Source organism: Salmo trutta, chromosome 18 (genome assembly GCF_901001165.1).
Source record: "Salmo trutta chromosome 18, fSalTru1.1, whole genome shotgun sequence".
Lineage (NCBI taxonomy): Eukaryota > Metazoa > Chordata > Actinopteri > Salmoniformes > Salmonidae > Salmo > Salmo trutta.
In genome coordinates this window covers 40,156,254-40,181,119 of record NC_042974.1, presented here as the reverse complement: position 1 = coordinate 40,181,119, position 24,866 = coordinate 40,156,254, and the positions used below count along the sequence as shown (strand labels likewise).

The 24,866-nt window shown below is 40.7% G+C and overlaps 1 protein-coding gene across 3 annotated transcripts in view; it reads left to right on the top strand.

Moving 5' to 3' along the window:
- LOC115153298 (pro-neuregulin-3, membrane-bound isoform) overlaps positions 1-24,866 on the top strand; it is a 553,781-nt gene that overhangs the window by 315,381 nt on the left and 213,534 nt on the right. For all 3 annotated transcript variants that reach the window (XM_029698589.1, XM_029698590.1, XM_029698588.1), the window contains exon 2: positions 13,607-13,736. In XM_029698589.1, the coding sequence (XP_029554449.1) occupies positions 13,607-13,736 (130 nt within the window). The remainder of the gene's footprint in view (positions 1-13,606; positions 13,737-24,866) is intronic.

Sequence of the window (24,866 nt, the reverse complement as noted above, 5' to 3'; positions counted from 1 at the left end):
GTCATGAAAGGGGTTTAGACCAAAGCCATAACCATTAAGGTTTTCTACTGTTACAAAACTAAACAGTAAACAGCCTAAAACAGATGTAATATAGGTTGTTCCTGTGCCCTCAGGGGACACCCATCTAACATCCCCTTTTTTAAATGAAAGCTGCATGAGTTTCTGTGTGCTGGTATCACCTACGGATGTACTGTAATCTCTTTAGATGGAGGCAATGTGCATCATCAGACAGAATACCTTCCATATACATCACTGACTCTGGTGTGTCAGAGAAGAGGATAACGTTCTGAGAGTATAGTACAGGTTATTCCTGCTATAAAAAGTATTTCACTGCAGGAGACCTTGTATCCTGTTTGGTTTGTTGTCCTAGTTCCTTCTGTGTTGTTGTTCTGCTCTCTGTTCCTTGGTCGATCAATACTCAGCGACCTTCTCTATCAGTCAGCCTGCCAAGCAATGCACTCTGGGGGAACGTTACTTTTGAAGGACACTATTACCATGGCGCCCACAGGATCTCATCCCTTAACCTCCTCCAACACATCCTCACACAACACTTACACACTCCCAGAAAAACAGAAATCGAGACTGAAGGATGCGACAGAGAGCATAAGGTCAATTTCTCACCTGAGAAAGCACAATGTCCTAAATTGTCCTTCCCACCCTGCCATCATGACATCCCTCTGCCTCAATCATTAGCACAGTGACATACTGTAGAGTAACTTTAGAGCAGGAGCTGTGCCTTTCGCTAAAGGAGAAAACAAATAGGAAGCAAGAGTGGAAATCTGTGTTATCCATGACCTAGTAGTGGTCTATTGATCTGATGGGAGGGACTCTCCTCAGATTTCCCAGATGATGCCTGGGTTCCTCTGGGATTGACAGGCAGCTGTCTCCTTATGAAATCATCTGTCCTTGAATGCCCAACTTTCTTTCAACGAGTCGTGACATCTCCATAATTCATTAGAAAGATGGAAAAAAACTCCAGAACTGCCGTCATGCTTGGCAGTTTGAGATGCTGAATACCCAACAAGCCAAGTATTAAATTAAAAGGTCTATTTTGATTAAAACAGTAGAGGCTCTCAAGTGTGCTTCATGGATGTTGGCTACTTAAAACCTCTTACATCTACACGTTCCGCTAGCGGAACGTCTGCTCCAATATCCAATGATGGGCGGGGCGCGAAATACAAACTCCTCTAAAATCCGAAAACTTCCATTTTTCAAACATATGACTATTTTACAGCTATTTAAAGACAAGACTCTCCTTTATCTAACCACACTGTCCAATTTCAAAAAGGCTGTACAGCGAAAGTAAAACATTAGATTATGTCAGCAGAATACCCAGCCAGAAATAATCAGACACCCATTTTTCAAGCTAGCATATCATGTCACATAAACCCAAACCACAGCTAAATGCAGCACTAACCTTTTATGATCTTCATCAGATGACACACCTAGGACATTATGTTATACAATACATGCATGTCTGTTCAATCAAGTTCATATTTATATCAAAAACCAGCTTTTTACATTAGCATGTGACGTTCAGAACTAGCATTCCCACCGAACACTTCCGGTGATTTTACTAAATTACTCACGATAAACGTTCACAAAAAGCATAACAATTATTTAAAGAATTATAGATACAGAACTCCTCTATGCACTCGATATGTCCGATTTTAAAATAGCTTTTCGGATGAAGCACATTTTGCAATAATCTAAGTACATAGCCCAGCCATCACGGGCTAGCTATTTAGACACCCAACCAGTTTAGCCTTCACCAAAATCACATTTCCTATAAGAAAAATGTTCTTACCTTGCTTGTTCTTCGTCAGAATGCAGTCCCAGGACTTCTACTTCAATAACAAATGTAGGTTTGGTCCCAAATAATCCATCGTTATGTTCCATCAAGACGTTTTGTTCGTGCGTTCTAGACACTATCCCAACGCTAAATCTCGGCCACGAGCATGGCGCAGAATGTGACAAAAAATTTCTAAATATTCCATTACCGTACTTCGAAGCATGTCAACCGCTGTTTAAAACCAATTTTTATGCAATTTATCTCGTAGAAAAGTGATAATATTCCGACCGGGAATCTGCCTGTCTGTATACTGAGGGAAAAACCGAAAGCCGGGGGCGGGGCGGGTCGCGAGCGTAAGGCTTAGTCCACTGAGTGACCACTTAGCTTTTGCTCTCCTTTGTTTCAGCCAGGGCTTTGAATTACGTCATTCCTGTTTTTCCCGGGCTCTGAGACTCCATTGGAGACGTGGGAAGTGTCACGTAACAGCAGAGATCCTTAGTTTTTGGAAGAGATGTCAAAGAAAGAAAATAAAAGGTCTGACAGGGTACTTCCTGAACAGAAGCATCTCAGGTTTTTGCCTGCCATAGGAGTTCTGTTATACTCACAGACACCATTCAAACAGTTTCAGAAACTGTGGAGTGTTTTCTCTCCAAAGCTAATAATTATATGCATATTCTAGTTTCTGGGCAGGACTAATAATCAGATTAAATCGGGTACGTTTTTTATCCAGCCGTGAAAATACTGCCCCCTTGCCATAAGAGGTTAAGCAATAGAATGGCGCTGCAATGGAGAGCAGCTGTTTTATGGGCTCCTGACCACTATATTGTCTTTTTTCTTGCACCGTTGTTAACTATTTTTTTACATAATGTTTACGCAATCGTTTCAGATGACGGAAAATATCTTCTGGACATCAGAACAGCATTCACTAACCTCGATTTGGATGAAGATACCCATAGACTTCTAGACATTGTGCTAATGGTAGTTAGCATTGGCTCGTGAAACTTCCTCTAACTTCCTTCATACTGGACATAAAGACATAAACATGGTATCCATGAGTTCAACCGACTCTGGGAAAGTAGATAAAGGGCATCATTGCCAAAAGGCCGAAGTATCCCTTTAACAACAGCTGGTGCTCAATCTCTAATATGAAGGATGTCTCGAAGTTCTGCTCGCCTGAGTTAGAATACCGAATGATAAACTGTAGACCATACTATTTAACACACTTTTTACCAAGAAAGATTTCATTTATATTTTTTGTAGCTGTCGATTTACCACCACAAACTGATGCTGGCACTAAGACCACACTCAATGAGCTGTACAGGGCCATAAGCAAACAAGAAAATGCGCATCCAGAAGCGACGCTCCTAATGGCCGGTGACTTTAATGCAGGAAAACTGAAATCTTACCTCATTTCTACCAGCATGTCACGTGTTACTCCACACACAGAAAGGCATACAAAGCTCACCCTTGGAAAATCTAATCGTAACATTATCCTCCTGATTCCTGCTTAAAATTCAAACAGTACCAGTGAAGCGCTAAATACCGAAGTGGTCTGATGAAGCGGATGCTAAGCTACAGGACTGTTTCGCACAGACTGTCCTGGGATTATTCTAATGGCATTGAGGAGTTTATCACATCAGTTACCAGCTTCATTAATAAGTGCATTGACGAAGGTGTCCCCACAGTGACACTTACGATCTGCCTATTGAAGTGAGCCTACAAGACTAGCTAAATGTCTTCTATGCGTGCTTTGATGCAAGCAACACTGAACCATGCATGAGAGCACCATCTGTTTCTGACAACTGTGTGATCACGCTCTCCGCAGAGCCAGACGGATTACCAGGACGTGTAGTGAGAGCATGCGCTGACCAGCTGGTGTGTCTTCACTGACATTTTCAACCACTTCCTGACCCAGTCTGTAATATCTGTATTACCAGTCAAAAGTTTGGACACACCTACTCATTCCAGGGTTTTCTTTATTTTTACTATGTTCTACATTGTAGAATAATAGTGAATAGATCAAAACTATGATATAACAAATATCGAATCATGTAGTAACCAAAAAAGTGTTAAACAAATCAAAATATTTTTTCTTGAGATTCTTCAAAGTAGCCACACTTTGCCTTGATGACAGCATTGCAAACTCTTGGCATTCTCTCAACCAGCTTCACTTGGAATACTTTTCCAACAGTCTTGAAGGAGTTCCCACATATGCTGAGCACTTGTTGGCTGCTTTTCATTCACTCTGTGGTCCAACTCATCCCAAACCATCTCAATTGGGTTGAGGTCGGGTGATTGTGGAGGCCAGGTCATCTGATGCAGCATTCCATCACTCTCAGTCTTGGTCAAATAGTATAAATGAAGAAAACCCCTTGAATGAGTAGGTGTGTCCAAACTTTTGACTGGTACTGTATATGTTTCAAGCAGACCACCATAGTCCCTGTGCCCAAGAACGCCAATGTAGCCTGTCTAAATGACTACCGCTCCATAGCACTCACGTATGTATTCATGAAATACTTTGAAAGGCTGGTTATGGCTCAAATCAACACCATCATCCCAGACACCCTGGACCCACTCCAATTCGCATACTGCCTCAACAGATCCATAGATGACGCAATCTCTATTGCACTTCACACTGCCCTTTTCCACCTGGACAAGAGGAACCCAAACTTAAGAATGTTGTTCAATGACTACGACTCAGCATTCAACACAGAGCACGCCCCCCTTCACAACGGTGGGGCTGTAGTGAAGCGGCTCCAGAGCTTCAAGTTCCTCGGTGTGTCAGGGGAAAAAATAACTTTTTTCAAAATATTCTAAAAAATAAAATACGGAAAAGAGGTGTGTGCAATCTAAGTGTTACATGATCTCAGTATATATACACCTGTTCTGAAAGGCCCCAGAGTCCGTAGCACCACTAAGCAAGGGGCAACACCAAGCAAGCGGTACTATGAAGACCAAGGAGCTCTCCAAATAGGTCAGGGACAAAGTTGTAGAGAAGTACAGATCAGGGTTGGGTTATAAAATAATATCCAAAACTTTGAACATCCCACGGAGCGCCATTAAATCCATTATATAAAAATGGAAAGAATAGGGCACCACAACAAACCTGCCAAGAGAGGGCCGCCCACCAAAACTCACGGACCAGGCAAGGAGGGCATTAACAGAGAGGCAACAAAGAGACCAAAGATAACCCTGAAGGAGCTGCAAAGCTCCACAGCGGAGATTGGAGTATCTGTCCATAGGACCACTTTAAGCCGTACACTCCACAGAGCTGGGCTTTACGACAGAGGCCAGAAAAAAACAAGCAAACATGTTTGGTGTTCGCCAAAAGGCAAACACCAAACAAAGACTCCCCAAACATATGATGTTGAGTGTTTATGTACTGTTGAGTTGTCTCTCTTGTCGTGATGTGTGTTTTCTCCTATATTGGTATTAATTTATTTTTATTTTTAATCCCAGCCCCTTTTCCCCGCAGGCCTTTTGCCTTTTGGTTGTCCGTCACTGTAAATAAGAATTTGTTCTTCACTGACTTGCCTAGTTAAGTAAATAAAATAAAAATAAAATAGCAACAGTAAAGATGAAAAATTATCAGGCCTACAGTGCATCATACTGTAGAAATTATTGTTGAAAACAAGTCTAGGTTGGAACTGTTGCTATTAAAATGCAATAAATATTTTTTATTCTGAACTGGAATAAACTGATTGATCACCTCACACAGATGTAGACCCTAACACACAAACACACACACACACACACACACACACACACACACACACACACACACACACACACACACACACACACACACACACACACACACACACACACACACACACACACACACACACACACAGAGTCCTAATGATAGGTGTGTGACTGGTTCAAGCTTTCAACAAGCAGGTCTATTCTGGCCTCAGTTTCTGACAGTGTAACCCTGAGGTCATGCTCAACATCGAGTCTGTTTCTGTACTTGTTTCTTAACCAACACTTCAGCTTATAAATCCATGTAAATGCACTGGAGTTACGTATCTCTGGAGCTAATTTATATCTTTAGTCCGGCAATTCATTGTCAGTTGATAGTAGACCTAGGTTCAAATAGTATTTGTTTTCTTTCAATTACTTTCACTGCACTTGATTGAGCTTGTGTGGCGCAATATAACCAATGAATTTGTCCAAAAAGTGCAAAACCCACCCATATTGCACTTCAGGCAGCCTTAAACACTCAAAGTATTTGAAACAAAACTCCAAAGGCTATAGCTCATCACTTCAGGTCTGGTTGATAAAGGAAAGGAGTGGAGGAGTTGAGTTTGTGTGTGTGTGTGTGTGTGTGTGTGTGTGTGTGTGTGTGTGTGTGTGTGTGTGTGTGTGTGTGTGTGTGTGTGTGTGCGTGTGTGGATTAGGTCTGGTAGGGGAGGCAGTAGTGACTCAAACAATGGTGGTAATTAGACATAAGGGTCTGTGGTCAAAGAATCTGTTCCTGTATTTTGCATGAGTTTCCGAGGGGTCACAAATACTGCGGTTGTTCTATAGGAGAAGGAGTAGAACAGGGTAGATTCAGAAAGGGCTGTCATTAACACTGAATAAAGCTTATAACGACAGCCAGCATACATATCCATGTCCTTTTAAAAGCAATGCTTTGGTGGTGCTCCAACATCATGGTGACCGTCTGTCCCCTGGAACTTGCCTGAGAGTCCTTTCCATTGGCTCTGGTTGTGTTATACTTGGATTCCCTGGCGTAAAAAGAGATTTAATAGGGGGTGAAGAGCACTTCCCTTTTTGTGCCAGCTATAGAGAGGCACTCTTACTGGAGATGTTCCCCTCTCTGTAACAACACACCCAGTGAAATTAGCCCCAGTTCCTCTGGATGGCATACACTCTGCATGCAGAGAGACTCTCAACCAGAGGTCCACATAATCAAATGTGATCCATCACATGCTTTCTAAACAACAGGTCTAGACCAGCCTTTCTTAAAGTATGGGTCGCAGTGGGTCACAGACCTGTTAATGGTGGGTCGCGATGTGTCAGAGTACATTTATTGCATTAATTACTGCAACTGTGCACTCTGTTCAGTGCACTTTCTGCTTAGCAGCAGTGGCTCTGCTCAGTTTGGCAGTTGCGCGAGGGGGTGGAAGATGCCCGTGTGCTTCATGGTTTAACGGATCTTTTTACTACGCGACCCACACGCTGCAATGCTGTTGTTCAGCAGCAGATGATGTGCTGTCAGCCACTGGCTTGTAACTCCCACTCGCCATCACTCACTGCTGTCATCAAATGGACTGAAGAAAGCAACAAGTTCTGACTGAGCTCAATTGTCATGAAACCAAATACAGCGATGAGTTTCTCTCTCTTGGTTTAATACAAACTTTGAGAAATAATGAGGAGTGCCTGTAATATTCATATGTGTAAACATACTGAATTACAATTGGATGCATTTTACCGCCGTATCATACTGTGCTATGATTGGTTAAGACCACCCAGATGGTTAGGTCATGGTCAGTTGATCATGGCTGGAGATAAGTGAACATGCAAGTGGTAGCTAGCTAATTTTATTTTATTTATTTATTTATTTCACCTTTATTTAACCAGGTAGGCAAGTTGAGAACAAGTTCTCATTTACAATTGCGACCTGGCCAAGATAAAGCAAAGCAGTTCGACAACATACAACAACACAGAGTTACACATGGAGTAAACAACATACAGTCAATAATACAGTAGAAAAAAATAAGACTATATACAATGTGAGCAAATGATGTGAGATAAGGGAGGTAAAGGCAAAAAAAATGCCATGGTGGCAAAGTAAATAAAGTATAGCAAGAAAAACACTGGAATGGTAGATTTGTAGTTTGAAGAAAGTTCAAAGTTCAAATATAAATAATATGGTGCAAAGGAGCAAAATAAATAAAATAAATAAATACAGTAGGGGAAGAGGTAGTAGTAGAAGTAGTAGAAGTAGTAGTAGTAATAAAGAGCTATGTTAAGAAATATAGTAGTAATATAGTAATATAGTAGTAGAATATATATATATAATATAATAATATAATAATAATAATATATATATATATATATATATATATATATATATATATATATATATATATATATATATAGTAGAAGTAGTAGTAGTAATAAAGAGCTATGTTAAGAAATATCCTGTAGTACTGCATTTATTATTTTGTACAAAGCGTGCAAAACAAGACATGGTGTCAGAGTAAAAGGTCTTAAGGTGGATTATTCTGGAGTTCCTTCACCTCGAATGGACTGGGAGTCTACAAACTTACCCGATGCATGGCGTAAGTACAAACAGCATGTGGAGCTAATGTTCACGTGTCCTCTGAAGGAAAGAGGAAAAGTGCAGCTACCTGCTCCTCTGGATCGGTGAAAAGGGAGAGATATTTACAACACATGGACACTTACCGAGGCTGAATGAAAGGTACTGAAAACATACTACGATCGTTTTGAAGCATATGTTGTGCCAAAGACCAATACGATTTTCGTTAGGTACAAATTCCATGAGAAAGTACAGGGAGCAAGCGAGTCTTTTGAACAGTTTGTGACTGAGCTGCGTCTGCTTGTGAATGACTGTGATTATGCAAACAAGGATAAGATGGTCAGGGACCGTATTGTATTTGGAATACACTGACTGCGAGTGAGAGAGAAACTTTTGAATGTTGGGTCTGAGCTAACACTGGACAAAGCTATCGACATAGCCAGATCTCACGAGCTAGCACAGGCTCAGATGAAAACCATTTCGCGCGGCAGCACGAGCGCATCACGTGCACACACAGGCAGGCTGACATCAAAGCACACCTCCGGTGCCCAGAGAGGGCGTTTTAGAACGGAGAGAGACATAACTCCAAAACAGAGTGACACAGACTCAAAACGCCCCAAAACACGTGGATATTGTGGTTACAAAGTGCATGGTGAACAAGGAAATTGCCCAGCGAAAGGCAAACAGTGTACTAAATGTGGTAAATGGAATCACTTTGCAAAAGTGTGCAGAGCTTACCGTGGAAAAACAGTACACACAGTGAGTGAAGATGAAATGTCAATCAAAGAGTCAAACGCTGATGAACTGTTTATTGATTCAGTGACACAGAAAAGTCAAATATCAGAGACAGCAAGCCATTGATGACATTGAGATAGGAACACAAGGCACAGAGCTAAAGTTCAAACTAGACACTGGTGCACAAGTAAACATTATTCCTCTGAATAAGTACCGCAGCTTGACATCTGAGTGTGAGCTACAGCCCACCATGCGCAGACTGACTGGTTATGGTGGTGAACAGCTCCCAGTAAAAGGCACATGCAAATACAATGAAAGTGACATGGTGTTGGACTTTTATGTTGTTGACACTAGAGCACCTGCAGTGCTAGGTCTTAAAGCATGTTTAGACATGGACCTCATCAAGCTAGTTTTATCAGTGACAGCACCAGTAGAGACAGAAAATGTACTGGAGGAGTTTGCTGATGTTTTTACAGGAATAGGATTATTCCCAGGAGAATGTACCATTCACATTGAACCAAACGCAAACCCTGTGGTCTACCCACCGAGAAAGATTCCCCTTGCTCTCCGTGCCCGTCTGAAGAAAGAGTTGGAGAGCATGGAGCAATCTGACATAGTCACCAAGGTTACAGAACCGACTGACTGGGTAAACGCGTGAGTGGTGGTGGAGAAACCATGCACAGGCAAGCTCCGAATATGTCTCGACCCAAGAGACTTGAACAAGGCTATCAAACGCCCCCATTACCCTTTACCGACGCTAGATGGCATCACACACAAGCTAGCGGGAGCACACTACTTCAGTGTCATGGACGCTAGATCAGGCTACTGGGCTATCAAGCTCACAGAAGAGTCATCTAAGCTCACAACATTCAACACACCGTTTGGACGCTACAGGTTCCGTCGCCTGCCTTTTGGGATTATCTCAGCCCAAGACGAGTTTCAGCGAAAGATCGACGAAGTGTACGAAGGCCTCGACGGAGTTGTGGCAATTGTGGGCAACATCCTTGTCTATGGTTGAACCAAAGAGGACCACGACCGAAACCTCCGCGATGCTGCAAAGGTCCCGCGAGAGAGGAGTCCGGCTCAACTCCGAGAAGAGCACAGTCGGCGCTAAAGAGGTCAGCTACTTCGGATATCTTTTCACTGTGAATGGAATCAAGCCAGATCCACAGAAGATCTCAGCCATAAAAGAAATGGAGCCACCAAAGAACCGTGCAGAGCTGGAAACAGTGCTTGGCATGGTCAACTACTTAGCCAAGTTCACACCCAGCCTCTCCAATGTTAATGCACCCCTGCGTCAACTGCTAAAGCAGTCCAGTGAGTTTCTCTGGGACAAGCAACACGACATTGCTTTCCAGAATGTGAAAGACTTGATCACGAGAGAACCAGGACCAATCCTTGCCTACTACGACCCCAACAAAGAGCTCAGACTCCAAGTGGACGCGTCGAAGTATGGACTAGGTGCAGTGCTACTGCAAGAAGGAAAGCCCATCAGCTACGCCTCCAAATCTCTCACAGACTGTGAAATCAACTATGTTCAAATCAAAAATAGCTCTATGCCATTCTGTCCAGATGTAAACGTTTCCATCAGTACATATATGGACGACAAGTCATTGTGGATCCGACCACACGCCCCTTGAGTCAATCATGGGGAGACCACTAGCCGCAGCCCCGCCAAGGCTACAGAGAATGATCCTTCAACTACAAAAATACGACTTCACAATCACTCACCGTCCAGGCAAAGACATCCCTGTCGCAGACACACTCTCCAGGACGTTTCTTACCTACAAGGACAGCAGCCTCAGTGAAGGCATGGACATGCAAGTGCACACTGTGTACAGCAACTTACCAGTTAGTGACACAAAACTGAAGGAGATCCAAGCAGAAACAGAAAAGGACTCACAACTCACACAGCTGAGGAAAGTCATACAGGATGGATGGCCTAAGGAGAGGAGAAAATGTCTCAGGGCGTCTCAGAATACTGGAACCATCGTGATGAACTATCACAGATCAACGGAATCATTTTCAAAGGAGAGAAAATCATTATTCCTACCAGTCTCAGAGAAGAGATTTTGACAAAGATCCATGCTGGACACATGGGTATGGAAAAGTGCAAACAGAGAGCACGGGACATTTTGTTTTGGCCCGGAATGTGCAAACAAATAGAGGACATTGTTGGTAAATGCGCCATCTGTCTTGAACGACGCCCCTCAAACACCAAAGAGCCAATGTTACCTCACTGTATCCGAGACAGACCCTGGCAGGTCGTGGCAACCGATCTGTTCACCTGGAACAACGAGGACTACATCATAACAGTGGACTACTACAGCAGATACTTCGAACTCGACAAGCTTCACAGCACCACATCTGCAGCTGTGATACACAAGCTGAAAGCAGCCTTTGCCAGGCATGGCATTGTAGAGACTTTAATATCTGACAATGGGCCCTGTTACAAATCAAATGAGTTTGAATCCTTCACAAAAGCATGGGAGTTTACACATGTCACCACAAGCCCACATTACCCTCAAAGTAATGTCCTTGCTGAAAAATCTGTGCAGATTGCTAAATCACTCATGGACAAAGCAAAAGCAGACAAGCGAGACCCCTACCTCAGTCTCCTTGAATACCGCAACACTCCAGTTGACAACTTCAAATCACCAGCCCAGCTGTTGATGAGCCGCCAACTTCGCTCAATCCTTCCCAGCACCAACCAGCAGCTGCAACCTGAGGTCGTCAGCTAAAAGGAAATGCATGAAAAACGTGCACAGACAACAACAAAAAAAGCGATACTATGACAGGTCAGCTAAACCACTGCCACCACTGATCGACGGAGAGTCAGTTAGAATCCAGGAGCATGGCCTCTGGAAGCCAGCAGTCGTCATCCAGCCAGCTGACACTGAACGTTCATATCACGTCCGCACCGCAGAAGGAGCGGTGTACCACCGCAATCGTCGTCACCTACTGAACACAAAATAACAACACACTGATGAGATGAACTGTTCCCCTGAAAGAGAACGTGATGGACTAAACACACACACAGCACAACATACACCATACTTACCTGCAACACCACAAGAACTGTTGACTGACACAGAAGCATGCTCAGCATCATATCGCAAGGTCAGGAAGAGAGGTCAAGCCCAGAGCTGTCCTAGACCTGTGAAATGTCAAAGGGTGTAGGCGGATCGCTGCCCTAAAAGAGTTCCAGACTGTAAACTTGTTATTGAAAGTTCACTTGAAATGCTTTGGTATTGCATTTGTTTGAAATGTTAAGATGTAATTTCTACAGTGAAAGCTGAGTTGCTGAGAATCCCTTGTTCGGAAAGTAACAGTATGTTGGATCATTGTTTCAGAGTCTATGTTGATTCAGTTGGAGTAGTATGCAATATAAATGATTACTTACCTTGAGTTCAAACTATAGAGCATGTATTCAAAAGAAACGCTTAGAATATGTAAAACATTTTTATTTTGTTTTAAAAGAAGGGGGATGTAATATTCATATGTGTAAACATACTGAATTATAATTGGATGCATTTTACCGCCGTATCATACTGTGCTATGATTGGTTAAGACCACCCAGATGGTTAGGTCATGGTCAGTTGATCATGGTTGGAGATACGTGAACATGCCAGTTGTAGCTAGCTAATAAAGAGCTATGATAAGAAATATCCTGTAGTACTGCATTTTATTATTTTGAACAAAGCGTGCAAAACAAGACAGTGCCCACAATGTGTTTTGTGCAGGGAAGTGCTTAGTAATGAGTCTCCCAAAACGAACAAATTAACTGACCAAACATCCACAGCATGACAGTAAACCCAGGGAGCTCTTTCAGAACAGGGCAGAATGCTTCAGGAAACAGTGCTTCGACAGCGGAAAGTAAGTCAGCTAGCAAGGCATTTTTGTGATTTTTATAACAGGTGAAGATAAGCAGAAATAAGGGAGTACCATCTCTCATAGTAATCGATGTGAGTTTCTCTTTCAAACAATCCCCTTGTACACAGCCAATAGCTAGCTAGCTAACGTTAGCCAAAGCAAGCTATCTAGCTTCTAGTGCAACCCTAAGTAACAGTACAGATGAAGATGGAAGATAACGGTTCTCTGTACTGAATGTGTACTGTCAGCATACGTGAAATGAAAAACACAAAGGCATGGCTCAACCCCGGTTTAGTCTGGCTAACTCCCCATGTATGAAGGACCATTGAGGCATGGTCTAGCGTTTTAATAGGACTGTCATCAGTTAGGCAATGTTGATATTCTCACCACACCGTAGGCTCTGTGTACACCAGGCTTGGTGATATTAATCATTTTGAGGAGTCAAGTTCCTGAACACTGCAGACCTTCCAGTATTAATCATAGCAGGACAGATTATCAGCATCCCTCATTCATCTTCTCTCAGTGATGTACCAGGAGCTAAGCAAACACTGGGCTTTGTATTAACTTTACATACAGTGTATTACAGCACGTCCACTGTCACTTTTACAGTAATGAAACCTGCAAAGGAGACTAATAGGAAAACACACATGGCTACTCCTGCTGCAGCAGTGCAGGGTGTGGTCTTACTGTGCATTTCTGGGGAATCTGTTGGGAGTTTTATTTGATTTAGATTTTTTCTGTTCTTAGAGTACCTTTTTGAGCCTTACATGTTGCTTACTACTTAGTCGTAGATAGGCGAAAGAAATATATGTCTTATCGTTATGATTTGAATATGAACTGATGAAATGTGTTCCTTGTTATTTTTTTAACTCAGATCTCTTTCTTTTTTCTCTCTTTCTCCGTCTCCCTTTTCTGTAATTTTGATATTTTCTCTGCAGCGTCACCCACCATTCCTCAAATGCGCTCAGAGCATTTCAAGCAATGTCACGTGAAGGACCTGGCCTACTGCTTGAATGATGGAGAATGCTTTGTCATCGAGACACTGAGTGGCCCACACAAACATTGCAGGTAAGACGACTGTGTATGTATGTGAAAGAGGCTTAAAGATGCACTCTCAAACTTTTGTATAACTTCAGCCACTAGTTTTGAAAATGGTCCTCACGAGCCAAAAATGGTCCCTGTTTGTTGTGTACTATTTCAGCCAATTGTGTACTACGTCATCCATTTCGTGTGATATGATTTTGCAATTTGTATGATATCATACGTATTTTGCACTTCATGTGATATGTTACGAATCCAATTCGTGCAATATGTTATGAATTTGTTTTGCTTAAGATCCCAGAGTGCATCTTTAACAGAGGAAAGATTGAAAGAGTCTACTGTTATTGACAGATAGTAACAGTATTCTGTCAGATAGTTAGTTTGATGGTGACTCTACTAGTCGGATTTAAAGTGTCAGTTTTACAGAAGTTTGTCCCCACAGGGTGGTCTTAGTAAAAGTTACTGTAATCTTTTGCAACACTTGTGATTAAAAGGTTGACATCTTAGACCTATTGTGCAGTTCAGTGAAGACATTTCTACTTTAATCATTTAGCAGACACTCTTATCCAGAGCAATTTACAGTAGTGAATGCGTACATTTCATACATTTTTTTTTTCTTCCCCATACTGGCCCTCTGTGGGAATTGAACCCACAACCCTGGCGTTGCAAACACCATGCTCTACCAACTGAGCCACACGGGACCATTTCTGAGTGATTAATGCAACAGGTTCTTTACAAGTTACCCACACCATGTTACAATGGAGTAGAGGAATGAATAAGTTAATAATCCTAACCAATGAGCCAAGAAAACATGAGACCAAGTGTCTTCGTTTGAACGGTGGTAATTGGTGAAGTAGTTTGTCATCCTACTTATTTGACTACTTAGCCTGTTCAAACACTGAGCTTCTCTAATTGCGTCCTAGAACAAACTCCTTCCAAATCATAATCTGAGGACTTCAGTTGGCTGGCTGTTCAAAGACTTCTGTTATGTAGCCTCACACTGGAAGGACAAGGTCACTGAAGGCCTGATGTTTTAATGCTGAGTAGTGGTAAATGTGTCAGCCATGGAATTCTGTGAAAGTATGTGTAACTCTGTTTGGCTGGTCAGATGGATGACAGACACAGGACTTGCTTTCGGGTCTTATTTATTCCTGGAAGACAGACACAATGTATGAATGTCTTCATACATGCACAAGGGTCACTGCAAACATGACAGGATCTCCAGCGTAGGAATAGCTTTAGATTTGTATATTTTTATTATACAATTAAAAGCACAATTCTCATAATAAAATGTTCTTTACATATTAACCTCTACGGGCCACGGGGGCAGTATTGAGAATTTTGAAAAAAATATGTGCCCATTTTTAACTGCCTCCTACACCAACTCAGAAGCTAGGATATGCATATTATTACCAGATTTGGATAGAAAACACTCTGAATTTTCTAAAACAGTTTGAATGGTGTCTGTAAGTATAACAAAACTCATATTGCAGGCAAAAACCTGTGAAAAATAGATTAAAAAAAATTATAATTTTGTGACTGTACTATTTAGTGTCATTGTTTTATAGATACCACAGTGAGAAAGGATTCAGTTCGCAACTCCTAAGGCTTCCACTAGATGTCAACGATCTTTAGAAAGTTGTTTGAAGCATCTGTGATGAATACAGACCGAATTAGAATGCTTACAAGTTGACACGTCATCACTTCATTTTTTGCGCCTGCGCATAAATCTGAGAAAAGTGTCTTTGTCATAATCGTTTATTCTAGACACTTGATAGGTTGTGTGAAAATATTACTGATGTTTACTGATGTTTCACGTTAAAAATGGACCAAAAGATTAATGCTAAACAACGTTTGACATGTTTGAAGAAACGTAAATAGATTATTTACTAGGTTTTCTTTAGCTTTTCGGCGTGACTTTACACTGCCCACCTCATTTTGTGGGAGCCTACTGAACGCTAACTATTTGGACATAAATTATGAACTTTGTCAAAAGAAACCACATTTGTTCTGGACCTGGGATCTCTGGCAGCGCCTTCTGATGGAGATAATCAAAGGTAAGGGGATATTTAGAATGTTATTATCGATATTAGATGATGCTAATGCTAACGGTATAGCTTAGCTTAGCTTATAGCTTATTGTTGTTAGCATAGTACCAAGTTTATTGCAAAATGTGATTTCCCAGTAAAGTTATTTTGAGATCTGGCCATTCGGTAGCAATTACGAGATGATAATATATTATTCTTTGAATGACAATATTATAATTTACCAATGTTTTCGAATAGTAATTCCGTGATTTGTAATGCTAGATTCACTGGGAGCATTCGAGCCGAAAAAAAATTCTGAATTTCACCGCGACTGTAAATGCTGTTTTTGGATATAAATATGAACTTGATGGAACTAAAAATGCATGTATTGTATAACATAATGTCCTATGAGTGTCATCTGATGCAGATTGTCAAAGGTAAGTGCATAATTCTAGCTAGTTTTCTGTCTGTTGATGCCCTTCTTTGAATTGGCTAAACATTACACGCAGCTATTGTCAATGTACTCTCCTCACATAACCTAACTTTATGCATTCTCCGTAAAGCCTCTGAAAATCGGACAGCGTGGTTAGATTTAGGAGATATATCTTTCAAATGGAGGAAAATAGTTGATTATTTGATTATTTGAAATGATTACTCTTGCAGTTTTGAATTCCCCGCCATGGTCACATGACAATGAATCCCAATACCGGGATAAGATCCTGCCCCCTGGCCTCAACAGGTCATTAATACATCATCCACAATACACATTTAAACAAATGATCATATATTTTTAGTACAATATAAATCCAATTAAATTCTATCCAATTAAAGTCAAAGGCATTTTCTACATTTTATAAACAATTCAATTACATTCAACCAGAATTCCAAATCAGAACGACTGCATTGCTTTGCATTGAGAGTGAGAGAGTAACCGTGAGCTCTGCAGGAGAACCAACAAGCATGCACAACACATATTAAAAACATACCTGGAAGACAGACACAATGTGTGAATGTCTTCACACATGCCCAAGGGTCACTGCAAACGTGACAGGATCTGAATTTGTAAAATAAAAGAAAACATTTACTTTTCATATATCACTTAATGCACAATCATCATACATATGCAGCTTGCATCAGAAATGTGACGATTTCAAACACTCACTAGCTAGCTTGCTATCTAGCTTACAAAAATGTGGCGCAGAGCAAAAAGTCCATAAAGTTATTGCTAGCAAGCTGAACTGGACATCAACCATCACATCCCAACATGGATAATAATTATAATGCATTAGCGTTTTCAACTTAGAAAACATTAATTCTTGTAAAACGTATGAAATATTGCAGACAGCATGTTTCAGGATATGTACATGTACCTCTAGTATAGGAAAAGCTTTGTCTGCTGGAGAACATCAGCAACACACGTTGTACCAGATCTGCAGTAACACCTTTACCCTCTAGGAGGCTCCATCAACACTGGTAGACAACTTCATTTTGGTGAAACTTGCATATAACCAAGACTACATTTTTAACTCTGTTACATGTGTTTCACACAGGATTAAAGGGAAACTTTGGTATTTTGGCAATGGGGCCCTTTATCTACTTCCCCAGAGTCAGATGAACTCGGGGTTACCATTTTTATGTCTATGCGTAGAGTTTGAAGGAAGTTTCTATCTAGAGCTAGCACATTTGCTAACCAGCGTTAGCGCAATGACTGGATGTCTATGGGTATCTGCAGTAGATACCCATAGACGTCCAGTCATTGAGCTAACACTAGTTAGAATTGTCTCCTGGAACTACCTCTAATTTCCTTCAAACTGGACACAGCGACACAAAAATGGTATCCATGAGTTCATCTGAATATGGGGAAATAGATAAAGGGCTTCATTGCCAAAATCCCGAAGTATCCCGTTAATGCTGTGAAGAGTACTGCATACACACACAGTCATGCACACATCAAAGGGAATCTAAGAGAGCAGTGTATTTGTTTAACCTTTATTTGGTCATGCTGAGACCAAGGTCTCTTTTACAGATGAGCCCTGAATTACATAAATTACAGAAAATACACACATCAATATTAATACAAAATGCAAGCAGAAAGAGCAACATGGTCATAAACAACTAACACATTCATCAGTAATAAGGTCCTCAATCAGCCTTCTGAATTAAACTACATTATTTTCAAGACCATTCAAGTGGTGGTTATTTTATACATTTAGGGCCAAGGGACATCCCCGCAAGCCAAATAGTAACTTTCTTTGATAAATTTGCCTCATCCCATATGCCTCATCGAACTCGCAAAGACAATCCGGGTGCTTCGCAGAGGAACCTAACACACATCTGGTGTGAAGAATTAGTATTTTCCAGCCTTTTCTTTCCGCTTGTATCAATTTGTTCAAGGCCAAGCAGCCTGCAACGCAACCTTAGCCTCCAACAGTCCTTTCAGATTGCGTTGCCATGGCAACAGGCAGCAACAAAGAACAACCACCACTTGAATGGTCTTGAAAATAATGTAGTGTAATTCAGAAGGCTGATTGAGGACCTTACTGATGAATGTGTTAGTTTTTTATGACCATGTTGTTCTTTCTGCTTGCATTTTGTATTAATATTGATGTGTGTATTTTCTGTAAGTTATGTAATTCTGGGCTCATCTGTAAAAGAGACCTTGGTCTCAGTATGACCAAATAAAGGTTAAATAAATACACTGCTCTCTTAGATTCCCTTTGATGTGTGCATGACTGTGTGTGTATGCAGTACTCTTCGCAGCATTAACGGGATACTTCGGGATTTAACCCTTGCCTCAAACAGAAATGCAGCTCTTTTGACGGTGTTGTGGATTATACTGGGCAGTGATTAGAAATATTGAGTGTGAACGATTTATATGACACAATAAGTGAGAGAGGGCTGATTTGATTGTTGGGAACATAGCAGAAAATGGTTGGTTGTTATTAGCCTTAGAAATTAAAGCACTCTCAATAATTTTATATTTCCTTGATTTAACTAGGCAAGTCAGTTAAGAACAAATTCTTATTTTTAATGACAGCTTAGGAACACTGGGTTAACTGCCTTGTTCAGGGGCAGAAGAACAGATTTTATTTTACCTTGTCAGCTCAGGGATTTGATCTTGCAACCTTCCGGTTACTAGTCCAATGCTCTAACCACTAGGCTACCTGTCACCCCAACAATCAGTCATGGTTTCCAGTAAAATGTCAAAAACTATGAAATAATCAGCCAGGTCAGGGGGTACCGGTACCGAGTCAATGTGTGGGGGTACAGGTTAGTCGAGGTATGAGGTATTGAGGTACTGTATGTACATGTAGGTAGGGATAAAGTTACTATGCATAGATAATAAACAGCGAGTAGCAGCAGCGTAAAAAGGGGGTCAATGCAAATAGTTTGTTTAGCAGTCTTATGGCTTGGGTGTAGAAGCTGTTAAGGAGCCTTTTAGGTTTCGGTTTTGTGAGGGCATTGTGGACTGGGATGGTGGATGGGCAAAAAATTGTATGTTCGAATCCAGCGCAAAAAAATAATATCTATTTTTATTTTAAGCCTATCCCAAACCTTAACCCTTACATTAACCATTTGGAGTTAATGCCTAACCTTAAGACTTCGGAGTTAATGCCTAAACTTAACCTTAAACACTTAGAAATCTGAAGTTTGGAACAACTTCGAAATTTGACTTTTGAGAAACATGGATTAACATCTAATTCTGATTTGAGACTGTGAGAGCTTTTTGGAAATGATAATACCGGTTCAGTTTCATCTCTCTACGTTGTTAATGATGCCTCGTCTAACTGCACGGGTAAAGGCATATCATTCAATGATCTCCAGGCAAAAGCCTCAGCAGACTGAGAGGCTATCAGTGATAAAACACTGCAGTGCATCTGAAAGGGAAGAATTATGAGAATGTATTTTCTATTGGCATGCTTCGAGGTAAAATAAATACAAATAATCAACAAAGAATGACAAGTCTCACATGAAACATTGGATCGATGCATGTTTAATTCAATTTGAGTTTACACAGAATTGAGACTAATCATCAATCGTTGTATTAACGGGGACAAATTTATGTTATTCCAGATGCAGTTTGTCTCAGAATGCATAATTTTTATGTTCAGATGAATCTTGATCCTCTGCTCAACGATTTTCCATAGAATCATAAATCATGAATCAACTCCCTTTCCCTACAAGTCTCAAAGTAGCTGAAAACTGCCTCCCAAACTATTAATTCAGTTTATCAAATCACTGTTTACTACTCTTAGTAAACAATGACGTTGTTTGTTTACCTGAGGGTGCTCCCTAACAGAAACATACAATAGCGTCTTGATTTGGGCAACATACTATCAAAAACATTTGTGTTCATCTAACCACTAAATTAGTCAGTACTGTTATATAAAAAGAAATCTGCATAACAAAACCCCTAGGCACTCACTGGAGAATATACACTTACACATGGCTATTTGGAGTTCAGTGGTCTACGTTGATTATGGTAATTATAGCACAGGATTTTGTTTCAAATTACCCCTCTAATTTGAGTTAAGTACTGCAACTGTATTTCTTTTTTGCAATTCATTTTTTTTAAATGTATTTTTAATTTGGGTTTTAGACAATACAAACATACACTGTATACAAAGACAATAGGCAACTTAACATTTCACAAACGTAGATACATTAAACTAGAGATGAGGTCGGCTGGGACTTAATGCCCAACCTTCAACATGAAGAAAAAAGATGAGTATAGACAAAACACCCACTCAGACTTACATACATTTCAACAAACCTTGATGACATCATACACCATATTCATACCCATCTTGTTTGTCTCATAATAAAAACAAATCAAGTTTTGTTCATCCTATGGACATTTCTATTGCTTGTAATACTTCATGCCATATGGCTTCAAATTGTACTATTTTGTTTCTTTCTGTAGCCCACATTTTTTCAATATTTAAATAATACATTTTTTCAATACAACATTTTTGCAGGCTAATGCTGTTTTGTTTTGAAGATCGCTTCTGGTTGCGTAGATAGCTTCTGTTTTACTCTCTCTTTCTGTTACCTTTTCTCTCTCTATCACTCTCTCTCTCTTTCTCTACATCCCCTCTCTCTCTCCATCTCCCTGTATTCTAGTGGTTACTTGAATACAAATCTATCCCTAATTGTGTCAACCAGGCCAGGCTTGGTCTTCCCAGAGAGACACAGGGCTTGGACACACTACCACGTTTATTTATTCTATCTGTTGGGAAGGAATTCAATTTATTTTTTGCAACCGACTGTAAGGGCCTCCATCTAGTTAGTAACAAGGGGACGTTAAGCCTTTCCTCGCCGTTGTGGCAATGGAGAAAGGCAATCCCATCTGTCACTGTGCGGAAGTGCAGGTTGGAAACGAGAGCTGAGATCCATGCAAAGCCCCTGTCAATATTATTGAGACTGAGACGCCGTGCACGCAGCTGGGGATGTTTGCTTCTCCCTGGTGGAATAAGGGTGTTATCTGAAATGAATCTGAAACTCCTTATGGAACTGTCATGCCTGACTTTGACAATGAGATTCGCAAAAGCATAAACAAATCTGGGGCCAGGCTAATAATTTAGATCAATGCCTATTATATTGCCTCATCATGCCATTTGTTATTCATTGATCAGTTGCACTGAGGAATAGCAGTAGTCTGGCAGTAGTCTGGTGTCTTGGGCTTAGACAAAGTAACTAGGCCTACTACTAAGAGTTCTAATTGCTCATGTTAGACTGATGTGGGGAACTGGAATGGCGGTGGTGTTGAGGAGTTTGTGTCCATGATGAAAGGGCTGCAAATATCAATTTCCCAGAGCTAGGCATTTGAAGCCTTAGTTTAATTTAAGTCAAATAGTTGGTGCATTGTGAAGGTTAATATCCAAGACATATCCTATGCCCTGAGGAGGTCCTATAAGGTAATTTACTGTGTGCAGCCTCTTAAAGTGGCAATTTGCAGTTGCTGCATCCATTTTTGGACTTATAAATTAATGATATATAACCATTTATTCTTGAAGAATATAACTTATAAATGCCTCATGAGCTTCGTTCAACTGTCGTACCCCGTCAGAACCCAAAATCTGCGTTTGTTTTACTCATTTTACATTTACATTTTAGTCATTAAAACCTGTTAGGGTATAGGTGGCAGTATTGAGACTTTTTTGAAAAAAGATGTGCCCATTTTTAAATGCCTCCTACACCTACCCAGTAACTACAATATGCATATACTTATTATATATGGATAGAAAACACCCTAAAGTTTCAAAAACTGTTTGAATGGTGTCTGTGAGTATAACAGAACTCATTTGGCAGGCAAAACCCTGAGACAGATTCTGACAGGAAGTGGATACCTGATGTGTTGAATTGACTTTGAGCCTATGCCATTGAAAAACAAAGGGGGTTAGGAATATTCTGGCACTTCCTATTGCTTCCACAAGATGTCCCCAGCCTTTACAAAGTGTTTTGAGTGTTCTACAGTGAGATCTGACCGAATAAGAGCCATGGAACGTGATGGTCCATCATTCACCCTGGCGCGCGATTTGATGGTGGGTACTCTCATTCCGAAACGTTTTAAAAGAAAACCCAATGGTCCGCCTTGAATTTTATTCATGTTCTGGTTAAAAAAGGCCCTAATGATTTATGCGATACAACGTTTGACATGTTTGAACGAACGGAAATATATTTTTTCCGTTCTTGAAGTGAAGTGAAGTCCGGCTGGCTTAGATCATGCGCTACAACACGGAGGTTTTTCGACATAAATGATGAGCTTTTTTGAACAAAAATACATTCGTTATGGACCTGGGACTCTTTGGAAGTGACATCTGATGAAGAGAATCAAAGGTAATGGATTATTTATATAGTATTTTCGATTTTAGATTCCTCCAACATGGCGGTTAGTCTGTATCGCGATGCGTATTTTTCTGGCGCAGTGCTCAGATTATTGCAAAGTGTGATTTCCCAGTAAGGTTAATTTAAAATCTGACAAGTCCATTGCGTTCAAGAGATGTAAATCTATAATTCTTTGAATGACAATATAATATTTTAGCAATGTTTTCTAATATTAATTAATTATTTTGTCGTCATGACTTGACTGCCGGTATTGGAGGGAAACGATTTCCTGAACATCAACGCCATAGTAAAACACTGTTTTTAGATATAAATATGAACTTGATAGAACTAAAAATGCATGCATTGTCTAACAAAATGTCCTAGGAGTGTCATCTGATGGAGATTGTAAAAGGTTAGTGCATAATTTTAGCTGATTGTATGGTTTTGGTGACGCATGTCTTTGAATCGACAATGCATTGCACACAGCTATTGTCAATGTACTCTCCTAACATAACCTAACTTTATGCTTTCCCCGTAAAACCTTTTTGAAATCGGTAAACGTGGTTAGATTAAGAAGATGTTTATCTTTCAAAGGCTGTAAGTTAGTTGTATGTTTGAGAAATTTGAATTTGTACATTTATTTGGTTTCAAATTTGCCGCTCTTGAAATGCACCTGCTGTTGATAGGGTGCGCCACAGGTGGCACGCTAACGTCCCAGGTAGCCTCAAGCAGATGCTCTTATCCAAAGTGACTTACAGTTACTGCATTCACCTTAAGATACTGTAGCTAGGTGGGACAACCACATATCACAGATAGTAAGTACATTTTCCTCAATAAGGTAGCTATCAGCGAGGTCAGAGCTAGTAAGGGGGGGCGGAGTCAAGTGTTAGAGTTAGTTTACAAACAGCTTTTCTCCTCCATTGTTTGTAAACATTGAACATGTAAACAAACACTGTAAAGCCTCAAAACATGGTTTAAACAAAAGGTTGATATCATGGATGGTCAGTCCATATCTCTGTCTATGAATTTGAGATTGGTTACATTCATCCAGGCCCATCCCTCAGCTTTTAACGAAAAAATAGGTGGGGTGGCCATTTACTTATTGTTTCAGCTGCAGATTGGCCCTTTAAGCCCCAAAATGTCCTTGTATAACCTGCATTCTCTATCAGATGGTGAAGTACTTTTTTCAGAGGCAGTTTGGGCTCCTTTCAGTCATGTGCGACTGCATTTTTCCCTTCATCTTGATTGACATTTGCATTAGATAAAAAGCAGAGTAACTCATGCAGCAAACTGCTGTTCTAGAAAACACCAAAGATCAGAGAGTACAGGGGGAAGAGGGAGGCAAGGAAAGCATATGTGTTCAGATCTTCCTTCCTTATGGTTTTCTGACTGTGGCACACCATAGAAAACTGTTGTCGTAGACACAAAAAGGGATTCAGTTCCATTTCTCCCAACATTTCTACTTTCCACTTGCCATAACACTGGAATTGACGCCAGGCCAGAGGACGTTGAGTGAAGCTGCTGCCTTTCAATATATAACCTCTCTTTCTCTCACCTGAGAATTTCCACAGCTCCTGAGTACCCACAATGCACGTGAGCACAGGTGCGTCAGGTACTGTATATGGAGGGGGACAATTGTATTATCTGGTATATTGTTTTTGACACCCTGTGATTTCATATACTCAGCCTTCACGGGTGAAGCCTTGGGGATAAAGGTTTGTGTTGTGTAGATTGATCCCAAATGTGTGTGTGTGTGTGCGCGCCATGTACAGTAAACAAACAGCAGATCCATTCTGCTCCCTGTTGTCTGTATCTCAGGTGCCTAAAAAACCCATCTGCTTTAGTAAAAAATTTAAATATCTCCCCTCTTTTTCCTGCCTGTATTGAATACCATCAGCGTGTGAAATTGATTGTGTATCAGTGGGGTTCACACGAGCCCTCTCTGTGAATAATGAGTGCTTCTGATGCAGATGCATGTTTTCGAGGTTGGAGAAAATTAGGATAAGAGTCCAAATATTGTATCTAGGCAGAGAGTCTGCTAATGAACCCCCACAGATGTGATTAAGGACATTCACTATGCCAGCAAAATGGAAAAGGGAGAGATGCCCAGGATGGGAATAGACAGATAGAGGGGAGGATCAGCTTTCTCTGTGTTTTGATTTAGGTATGGTAATGCTTGCGTAGCATATGCTCATAGCCTTGAATATCAGAGGCACCTGATTAAATTAAACACAATTATTGGTAATTAAAGACCTGGTGTTCACTTGCCAATTTTAATCAGCCTTCTGTACAAGGTTAGATC